The 11,988-nt window shown below is 42.7% G+C and overlaps 1 protein-coding gene across 1 annotated transcript; it reads right to left on the bottom strand.

The window, feature by feature from the left end:
• Nucleotides 1-226: 226 nt before the first annotated feature.
• LOC109171277 (uncharacterized mitochondrial protein AtMg00810-like) lies at nucleotides 227-664 on the bottom strand. Its single transcript, XM_019320343.1, has one exon. It carries the CDS (start codon nucleotides 662-664, stop codon nucleotides 227-229), a length of 438 nt encoding a protein of 145 aa, XP_019175888.1.
• Between the last annotated feature and the right edge of the window lie 11,324 nt (nucleotides 665-11,988).

Raw genomic sequence — 11,988 nt, 5'->3', positions numbered from 1 at the left:
TGATATTTGGTCGAGATAAAGTTGACTTGAATATCTCCAAAAGACACTCTATCTCGTACAAAGTGATAATCAATTTCTACGTGCTTGGTGCGTGCATGAAATATTGGATTGGCACACATATAGGTAACACCTAGATTGTCACACCATAGCTTTGGAACAGAAATACCTGACACCTTTATTTTGCGTAGCAACAAAATAATCCATAATACCTCTACACAGACATCTGCTATGGCTTTGTATTCTGCCTCAGTGGAAGACCTAGCAACAGTTCTTTGCTTCTTACAGACCCAAGATATAAGATTAGTCCCCAAAAAACAGCAAAACTACTAGTGGACTTGCGATCTTCGGGAGAACCAACCCAATCAGAATCAGAAAAAGCATGAATTTCCTTTGACATTGATTTCCGTATATGCAACACAAACCCAATTGTTCCCTTAACATACCTCAAGACATGTTTCAGTTGCTCCCAATGTGATGTGATAGGAGCATGCATGTGCTGACAAAGCTGATTAACCGCAAAGGATAAATCAGGTCGTGTAACAGTGAGATATTGTAGTGCTCTATCCAGGCTCCTGTATTGCGTATGATCATCATATAAGTCAGCACTAAAGGGAACAATTTTCGAAATAGATATAGGAGTAGAAAGAGGTTTGCATTCCGCCATTCCAATACGTTTCAAAATATCATTCATATATCGTTGTTGAGACAATAGGATTCCATCATCACATTAAATAGTTTCAATGCCAAGGAAAAAATTTGGTTCTCCAAGATCTCTAATCTTGAAAGTGGCAGACAATTTTGAGAGTAAGTGAGTAACTAGGGCCTGATCACTTCCCATTACAAGAATACCATCCACATAGACCAACAAATAAACCAGTGCAGAATCTTGAGAGAAATAGAATAGAGAGATATCTGTCTTTGATGCTTGAAAACCAACGGATATTAAAAAACGTGTGTAAACGATTAAACCAAGGTCTAGGTGTAACACCCCAAAATTTTGAAACTTTTAAAACTTATATAATAAAGGTAAATTCTCACTAAATTCCAAAACGGAGTATTACTAAACATAAGAGTGCGGGGTTCTATGCCACATCTGAGCTGGAGAACTCAGATGCACAGGCTAAACTAACTAATTATCCTCAATACATCATCATGACACGCAAGCCGAAAGGAAAAACTATCTAACTAATCCAAGTTCTTCTAGCGCGCTCTGGAAGCTAATCAACTGTGCCTGAAAGCCAAATATATATGTTCAGCGAATGATGCTGGTAACCCACTCCAACGCGTTGAAATACAATATAGGTAAATATATACATAGATATATGAAAACCATTTTCGAAGCAGGAAGATATATACTTAGGAGACTCTAGCTTTAAACCCAGGAATAGACTCGACAGGTAGGGATAAACACGTTAAACAATGATAATCAGTTATATATAGACAATATCATGAAGAACACATATCTAAGGTCACAGTTCACATTCAAATCATTCACATCAATATTTAATCAACATTCTTGTCACACAAGCACACTTTGGTGGCGCCACGGGACCAATCGCATGCCCCGAACATGAGGGTTAGTACATATAGTACTAACACGGCCCCGCAACACCCTACCTCATACCGTAGTATGAAGGGGTTGATCGCAACCAACCGTATAGACCGTCGATAGTTCCAACGGCGGATCACAGCCCTACACACCGCTGACGCGCTCAGTCGGTGGACTGTGATCCTCTTTCGGGGACTGCGACCCTGCACACCGCTTGACGAGCTCAGTCGGTGGGTCGTAACTGTAACACCCCAGATTTTCAAGACATTTAAAACTTATAATAAAGGTAGAATCTTATTAAATCCCAAGATATAATTACAAGCGTTCGGGGTGCTATGCCACACCTGGGCTAGAGAACCCAAGTGCACAGGCTAACTAACTAATATCCTCAAAGTGTAAATACGTAAACGTGGCACGCAGGCCAAAAGGGAAACTATCTACTTCTAAGTTCTAGCGCACTCCAGTGACTTAATCTTCTGTGCCTGAAAGCCAAATATATCTGTTTAGCGAGAGATGCTGGTAACCCACTCCAACGCGTTGAAATACAATACATATAGAGATATATATAGATATACGAAAACCATTTTGAGCATGAAGATATATCCTACGAACTCTAGCTTTAAAACCGGGAATGACTCGACAGATAAGGCCCGACACAAGCGACAGTTATAACGAGCATATGCAGTTCACAACAGATAAGGCAGATAAGGCAAAGCATAAACAATAATCATAACCCAACATGAACAATCCCCAATATAAATCCCATAGTCACATCCCCCAAGACACTCATAATCACAACTCCTCCATATCACAACACATAACACACTTTGTTGGCGCCACAGGACCAATCGCATGCCCATACATGAGGGTCAGCGCATATAGCTCTGACACGGCCCCGCAGCACCCTGCCCCGTATCGCAACACGGAGGGGTCGATCGCAACCGACCGATGAACCGCAGCTCATCATAGTGTTTGATCGCAACCAAACAGTGGACCGCAGCCCAAGAGAGTGTGTCATCTGACTGTAGCCAGGAATTCCCATCTGACTACAGCCAGCCTCTGAACCGCAGCTCAGGAAAATGTCATCTGATTGCAGTCAGGAATTCCCATCTGACTACAACCAGCTTCTGGACCGCAGCCCAGGATACCGTCATCCGACTGCAGCCAGGAATTCCCATCTGACTGTAGCCGGCTTCTGAACCGCAGCTCAGGATAACCAATCCGATCGCAACCGAATTGGGGTAACACGCACACATAACACATAGCAAGCACATGCAACCCACATTACACATTGGGAAGGGGGATAAAGCGTATAACAACCTTATGCGTGATCCGTCACGTACTAAGAATAGTCCTAAGGGGTTCATACTTCTTCCACCTAGGTCAACGGGATACCAATTCAACTAGCATGCAATATAATAGACTCATAAACCTACGAACGGTACCCGAAATACCAAACTAGACATAGGCACGACAAACGGGGTCCGTTGGGACACCACGGGGATCGGGGAAACATCAAACGGGGAAGCCGGAGTCCCGGGTGGGATAATTTTCCAGCGGGTAGCCGGTGGGTGGTGGGCCACCCGCCGGCCACCCGCCAGTTTCTACTGTTCCGGGCAGCGGGGCGCCGGCGGGCAGCTGCCCGCCCGCCGGCCACCCGCTGCCAGGCGGTGGTTCACGGCTACGGGTAGGTGGCGGGTCCCCTACCCCCCACTGACTCTTTTCACACACTTTACGCCCCGGGAACCGTTGTGGAACCCGAAACCATGCTTAGACACTTTACAACGCATTTAACGACAACACATAGACAATTAACGGATCAAATACGATAGACGAACGGCACATAACCTAACATGCTTTTCTAATCATAATCAACACCCAAACATGCGATTTCCCCACCCGATAATCCAAGAATAATAACATACGATAAAACCTAGGGTTCTAATCACTTTTATATCAACAAGAATACGATTCATCTTCTAATTGCAAGATTCGGTAAGAATAGCACATAAACATCAAGGATGCCAATTACTCATCAAGAACATCATAATCATCAAGAACAACACATAATCATCAAAATCCCAATTAATTATCAAGAACATCATAATTATCAAGAAACTCCCAATATCAAGATTATCAAGATTCCCCATGGAATCATTAAATCAATATCAATAATAATCATAGTAATTCGCCATTTACAATCGTATGGGGGAAACCCTAAGGGGAAATCATAGCTATGAAAATAGGTTTTGTTGAGACATGGGTTACCTCTTAGCCTTAATTAATTCCTTGGCTATGAAGGATCTTTCTTTAAGCTTTCTTGATTTCTTGATTTCTCCTAGGGGAATTCTTGGAGCTCTTTGGGTGTTGAGTCGTTTATTGTGGTGGGGGGTTCTAGGTGCCTCTTAAGTCTCCTATTTATATATTTAGGAGTCCTAATTAGGGACTAATATTATAGGCTTACTAATTCTATTCCTTTTGGGACTAAGGATTGGGTTCCATGGTCCATAGTGGACCATATTAATTAATTAAAGAGAATCCTAATCATAATCTGAATAGTAAAAGACCTACTTCCTTTATTCCTAATAGATAACTAGGTCTAGGATTCCTAATCAGAATCTGAATAGTAAAAGGTTTACTTTCTTTATTCCTAATAGGCTTAAGGCTCTAATTTAGGCAAGGGCCCACGGTTCATGGTGGGCCTTATTAATTAAATAAAAGGGAAACCTAACTGAATTAAATCATATTTAATTATTATTAACGGGATTAATTAAATAATTAATCCGGGATTGAGGGCCGTAACACGGGGTGTTACAGTAACCGATCAAAGCCCTACACACCGCCTGAGGGACTCATTCGGTGGGCAATGATCTTCGGGGACTACGACCCTACACACCGCTGGCACATACACTCGGTGGATCGCAGCCGACCATAGCCCTACACACTGCCTGATCACTCATTCGGTGGACTATAGCCTTCCTCAGGCTAGTGGCCCTACACACCGCCTGGCGCGTCCAGTCGGTGGACCATAGCACATGAGGCCCATGTGAACCGCAGCCCAAGAAGTGAGTCACTGACCGCAGCCAGGAGAATGAACCGCAGCTCATGAGTAACCAGTTTGAACGCAGCCAACTTCTGAACCGCAGCTCAGGAATAACCAATTTGATCGCAACCAAATTGGGGTAACATGCTCACATAACACATAGTAACACATAATAGCACATTTGGAAGGGGGAAAACATATAAATAAACTTATGCGTGATTATCCACATACTAAGAATAGTCCTAAGGGGTTCATACATCTTCCTCCTAGGCCAAAGGGTTACCGGTTCAACTAGCATGCAATAAACGGGACTCTTTTATCCTACGAACGGTACCCGAAACATCAACTAGACTCATGCACGACAAACGGAGTCCGTTGGGACACCACGGGGATTGGGGAACATCAAACGGGGAAGCCAAAGTCCCGAGGTGGGCAACAACCAGCGGGTAGCCGGTAGGTGGAGGGCCACCCGCCAGCGATAAACCTCCGGGCAGCGGGTGCCCGGCGGGCAGTCGCCTGCCCGCTGCCGGCGGTGTCTCATTGGGCAGCGGGCAGGTGGCGGGTCCCCCCTACCCCCACTTACCCCCCACTGACTCTTTATCAAAAATAACCGTCCCGGGATCCTTCGTGGAACCCGAGACCATGCTTAGACACCTTTAAACGCAAATAACGACACCACGTAGACAATTAATGGATCAAAAGCAAGAATCACATAGAACACATCCTAACATGACTTCTAAACATAATCAACACCCGAACATGTGAATTCCCACCCAAATATGCCAAGAAAATCCCAATACGAAATTCATGATTCAACCTAGGGCTCTAATCATATTTAAATCACAAATCATGCTTTATCTTTAAAAATCAAGAACATCAAGATCTATCAAGAACATCACACAATTATCAAGATCCTCTTATCATCATCAAGATCACACACAAAATCATCTCATCAATTATCAAGATCATATCGCAATTATCATAGAAGATTTCATCAAGACACAAGCATAGAATAGGGAGCCAAAGAAGAAAATTATAGCAAGGAAAATAGGTTTTGTTGAGACATGGGTTACCTCTTAGCCTTAATTAAATTCCTTGGCTATGAAGGGTCTTTCTTTAAGATCTCTTCTTTCTTGATTTCTCCTATGGGAATTCTTGGGAATTCTTGTGTGGTGAAAGTTATTGTGGTGTGGGTTCTAGGTGCCTCCTATGCCCCTATTTATATATCTAAGAGTCCTAATTAGGGTCTAAATGGTATGGGTTGCCAATTCTATTTCTTATAGGACTAAGGGGTTGGTTTTAGGGATAAGGGTCGATGGACTATGGTGGACCCCTTTTTAGCTAATTAATGGATTTTAATTCACTTTTTAGGGTAAGGAATTAATTAATTAGTTTGGTTTAGGGGTCGTAACACGGGGTGTTACACTAGGAGCTTGTTTTAATCCATACATGAAATGTCTTAATAAGTAGACATGATGTGGAAAACTAGCATCAATATAACTAGGGGGTTGCTTCATATAAAAAATTTCATCCAAATTTCCATTTAAAAAAGCATTATGAACATCTAGCTGCCTGATAACCCATCCAGATGATAAAGCTATTGATAATAGAAGCCTTACAGTTGTGGGTTTCACCACTGGACTGAATGTATCAAAGAAATCCTTACCTGGAACCTGATTGAAGACTTTTGCTACTAACATAGCTTTATGCCTCTCAATAGTGCCATCAGCCTTCATTTTCGTGCGAAACACCCATTTACACCCAATAATATTCATACATGTGGTGGAAGGAACTAGGGACCAATTCTGATTCTGTAGTAGAACATTTTGGTCCATAGCTTCACGCCACTCAGGATATTTAACAGCTTGAGTGTAACACGTAGGTTCCGTAGGACAAACCTGAGCAGCCAGAACCGTAGGAGGAGCCTGAGACTTACTGCGAGTTGCCATGGAGTGGGTGCGGATAGTTGGCATCGTCGACTTGCCACGCGGACGCCATGTAGCCTCTATAGGTTCGGCCGAGGATGATGCAGGCTGCACAGAATCAGCTTGCATGGGCTCGTCCGGCAACACGAGCTAAGGCGACGAATTTGGATGCACGGAATCCGATGCAGCATTGCTGACGTTATGGGGGAGAATAGATTCCGCCTACGGAGCAGTCTGAGTAGGTGGTGTAGCCTGCAAGGAAGATTTAGTAGCAAAAGGAAATACTTCTTCATCAAATCTGACATGCTTGCATGTGTAAATCTTATTAGTCTGTAAGTCCATGCACCTATACCCCCTAAAAAACTCAGGATAGCCTTGGAAGACTTAAGGAGGAGACCTGTATGACATTTTGTAATGATTGTATGGTCTTAAGTGAGGATAACATAGACAACCAAAGACACGAAGAAAAGAATAGGAAGGAGGAGGCTTATGCAACACATGATGAGGACTAGAATTGTTTAAGACACCGGAAGACATTTTATTAATCAAATAAACAGCAATTTCAAAAGCAAAATCCCAAAAACAATACGGAATAGAGGCATGTGCCATAAGAGTGAGCCCAGTTTCAACAATGTGCTTGTGTTTCCGTTCAACACGCCAATTTTGCTCATGAGTATATGCACATGACTGTCTATGATTAATGCCTAATTGCACAAACGAGAAATGTAATTTCTTATATTCAGTTCCTAGATTAGATTAAATAGACTTGATTTTACGATTAAATGAACGCTCAACTAAAGCACAAAATTGATCAAATATGGCATAAAGATCAGATTTCTGCTTCTTAGGAAAGCACCAAGTGTAACGAGAATAATCATCAACAAAGATGACAAAATAACGAAAACCATTAGAAGATAGCAAAGAAGCTGGTCCCAAATATCGGTGTATATCAAATCAAGAATGTTCGAAGTACTAGACTCAACACGTGCCAAAGGGAAACGTGTAGATTTACCCAATTGACATGCTGAACATAAATTAGAATTGCAACAAATACTACGACTAGACCCACTAATCGAACATGACAGAAGAATTTGACTCAGGACACGCTGATGAGGATGACTCAGGACAAGCAAAGAGGAACGCAGAGGGAGACGAACATGGAACAGGCAAAGTGTATAGACCACCTGAACTACTGTCCCGTAGGAGGATTTCCTTGGTGGTAATATCTTTCACAAGGAAAAAATAAGGGTGAAACTAAAAAAACACATTGTTATCTGTAGCAAAATGTTGAACAGGTAATAAAAAGGTAGACAGACTAGGAACATGCAATATATCAAAAATCGTAAAAGACCTAGAAGGGGTATGAAAAGTAGCATGGCCAACACGACTAATAGACAGGCCCATACCATCACTGACACGTAAAGTTTCATTACCAGTATACTTCTCCGATGTAGAAAGGGTAGATATGTCTGGAGTTGCAAGATTTTTGGCTCTAGTGTCTGGAACCCAAGTATGAGATTTTGACGAGGTGTTAGCACCAAAACCATTCTGAAACACCAAATTAGTCCGAGGACCCGGAGCCCCTGAATAACGCCGAATGCAAGTGGCTCCTGTGTGTCCAAAACCTTTACAAATTTGACACTAATCATCATACCGCCGAAAACAATTTGCTCCCGTGTGCCCAAAACCTTGACAAATCTGACACTGATCATCATAACGCCGAATACAAGCGGCTCCTGTGTGCCCAAAACCTTTACAAATTTGACACTGAACATTAAAGTCACGTCCGTTACGCTGCTGATTGTGATATTTCTAACGTTGGTGGTAGGGCTGCGGCATGATTAGAATTACGCACTTTTCTGAACGAAATTTAACTAAAATTTCTTTCACAATGAAGTTGCTGCTGTCTTTCTTTTTTCTTTATCCTTACACACTTTTCAAGATTCAAATGGGAATCTTGATATTGCCTAGTGGAATTTCGACGGTGGATCAAGAATTTTCGGGAGAGAATTAAGATTAAAACCCTGGCTAACTGATACTAGATGAGAACTGAATGAATTGTATGGAATGAGATAATTACAAAGAGTACAGACAATGAGAATATATACAAGAAAGAGTCACATGATGACTGGGATAAGGAGTTATAAACTGACTCAAATACATAGAGTCCTAATATGGATGTTATGTTATATTCATTAAAAAAATTATATAATTTGAACCAAATATAGAAATCTTATATTCCCCACCCCCGAAAAAAAAATATTGGTTATTATATTATGGAACTTAAACTGCTTTCAAAATAGTAATAGTAATAGTAAAAGTAATGACTTAAACCCAACACTACTAAAAGTTTTGAAAAATTTGAGGGGGTTAGAGCTATTTTGTGAAAATGTAAGGGCAACCCCATCAATTTTTTTTATATAGTTTTTTGCAGGAAAAAAAAATGGAGATGCGTTTTTTTTTTATTGATGTGGGGGGGTGGGGGTGGGGGTGGGTGGGTTTTTAGTGATTGTTTTCTCCTACAAGTTAAAATTCTTTGTGGGACCCACAACTAAGAGATATGGAGAAAAGCTGCCACCTTCTTGCGCACTTGACGGACATCCACGCTAGTTGCACACACCAACTAGCGTATTAATGTTTTTTTTTTGTTGCCATATTTTTGTTTTTCCTTTTTTTTTTCCCCCTCTTCCCTCTTTCCTCTCTTTCTAAGTGTCACTGCAAAAACCCAACAAAATCTAGCACTAATGAGGGCATTCACAATTTCACATTAGTGGATGTTAAGGAATTTTTTATAAAAGAAAAAACTAGGCTATGATTTTTACGCAGATTGGGGGGAGGGGTTAGGGAATTTTTTTGAAAGTAAAGCAAAGCTTGTATTAAAACATATCAGAAATAGAGTCTGGTAGGACGGTGTCCCAATACAAAATAGTAGCCTGAGTAACAGCTGAACTAGCTAAAGTATGGGCTTTAATGTTAACTGATCTAGGAACGAAATGAATAAATCAATCAACAAAAGAAGACATAGTAGTTCTGCATTCATCTATAACTAAACCAACATATGATAAGACTAGTGTCCGTGAAGATAGTAAGCTCCGGAGCTCCGAACAATCTGTGTAAAGGTCTATCTCAAAAAGGCAACGATCCATGAGCCATGACATAACCTCCTTGCATGCCATAGCCTCCACCATAAGAGGTGAGGAACACGATGCCAACGGACCGCAACAAGCCGCTAAGAAGCCTGATGAAGCCGAGAGCAATACTGCTCCGAATGCCGCCTTCCCAGTCGACTGATGGAAAGAGGCGTCGATGAAGCACCTTGGCCTTGCGTCTGTTGAAGCAGCAATGAGGGTGTAAATTGGAGGTGACACGGCAGTGCGTGCATGTACCTGTCACCATGCAGGAACCGAGGCAGCAGCAGCACCGAGGGTGCATTTCGGCAGCGGCACGCATCTCTTTCAAACAGCGGTATTTCGAACTCTCCAAATCTGGTACAAAACTGCAACTATCAACCCCAAATCATCCTCATGAAACATGTCCAAAATATGAGCAAACAAGGTATCAAACGTGTTGGCAGATACGGAAGGCAAAGACAAAGAAGAAGAATTCCACACAATTTGAGAGTAATCACATAAAACTAGGGCATGCATTGTATTCTCATGGGTAGAGTCACATAACGGACACGAGGGGCTCACTTCTATCCTCTTTAAAAGCAAATTTGTGGTTGTGGGGAGGATATCACTAAGTGCTCTCCAGATGAATGTCTTCCATTTGGGGGAGACTTTCAACTTCCACAAGAAAAACCACCTATCAAAAGCTCCCGGGAGATTATTAAACTCACCAATAATACGTCTGTAGCCACTCTTAACAAAATAACACCCTCTCGTATCATCTTGCAAGAACCATTTCTATTGAGGTTTCAAGAAACACTCATAGCCTAGTGGTTAAGGCCTTAGTTTTGTAAGTGAGAGGTTCAAGGTTCCATTTCTATTGATAGCATTAACCTCTTTTGTTGTGCACCCCTTTGAGTTTCCTTTGTCTTTTTCCTTCTTTTGTCTTCTAGTGGTAGAAGGTTTGACCGGTCTTCCCTGTTGGACTTTGGATGCTGACTTTGGTGACTTGTGGGTTCTTGGGGTAGTCTAGTCCCTCTCCTTATGCTAAATTATTTCGATTTTATTTATAATAATTCCGAAGTAGCTAAACTAAACAAGTAATTTTACTATGAGGGTGGTTACAGGGGGTTTATTAGTTTATCCTAAACAGAACTCGTCTCCTTGGTTTTCTTCTGATTGGTTTGCGGGATCTTCGTCTCCTGGGGCCGCGTTTTCTTCGTTGAGGTTGCCCTCGTTCTCGAGTTCGGCTTGGGTGCGGCTCATGACGAACACCTTTCCGGGAGCACCGTAATTCCCTTGATTGTTTGTGCCTCCGCGTTGGCCCATGACTGTAGGGCGTGAGTTCGAGGGTTGAGTGCATTGGAAGGACTTGTGTCCTTCTCCCCCGCAGTTGAAGCATCGCCAGGGATTTCCCATGCAATTTTTGCCTCTATGGTCTTTGTTGCATCTTTGGCAAGGGAAGCTCCTTGTATTAGCTTCGTTGTTTCCTAGGGGTGGTCTCTGGCCAGCTGGATTGCTTGGCCTCGTGTTAGCGTCGATTTTTGTTCTTTTCATAGGTGGTGCTCCTCCTCCTATGTTCCTTTTTCGAATCTGTTCCTGAACCCCACGTTGTAGTAGTTGGATTCGATAGAGATTGGCGGCACTAGAGTAAGCCTCGTTGAGGGTCCGGGGTCCGCTTACTACTAGTGCTTTCCGGGCTTCGAAGTTGAGGCCTGATATAAACCTTTCTATCTTGGTTACCTCCGTGGGAACTAGTTCTGGTGCGAAGCGTGCCAGCTCGAGGAACCGTTTGTGGTATTCCATGACGGTAGCCGTTCCTTGTTTCAGGTGGATGAATTCTTCGCACATGGATGCTCTTATGTGTGCTAGGTAGAATCGTTCTCGCAGCCGTGTTTTTAGGTTTTCCCAGTTGAACCCGGGTTCCTGTCTGTAAGTGGGTCCCTCGTGGATCCACCAAAGTTCTGCCTCGTGCCCGAAGTAGAATGAGGCTATCTCTACACGACGTTCTTCTGGGCATTCTACCAACCCCAGAATCTTGTCGAAGGTCCGAATCCATTCCTCAAGGATTGCGGGATCTTCTTCTCCCGAGAAAGTGGGTGGTCGATGATTTGAAACTTGTCGGGCGATTTCTGAGTTTATGTTTGGTGGAGGTGGCGGTGGTCTGTTGTTGCGGAGAGCTACGTCGCTCAGTGCTTGGGCGACTTGGGTTAGTTGCTGTAGACTTTGAGCTAGGGGATCGTGTGTGGCGGGTTCCGGAGTCCTTGATTGTCTTCTGTTTGGTGCCATGCTACTGATCTATTGAGCTAATATTTATAGTGATATCGAGTTAGAGTGTTGCACCCTTACCTTGATGTGATAAGC

This window comes from Ipomoea nil, unplaced genomic scaffold, assembly GCF_001879475.1.
Source record: "Ipomoea nil cultivar Tokyo-kokei standard unplaced genomic scaffold, Asagao_1.1 scaffold3401, whole genome shotgun sequence".
Taxonomy (NCBI): Eukaryota; Viridiplantae; Streptophyta; class Magnoliopsida; order Solanales; family Convolvulaceae; genus Ipomoea; species Ipomoea nil.
This window is presented reverse-complemented; position numbering and strand designations above follow the sequence as displayed.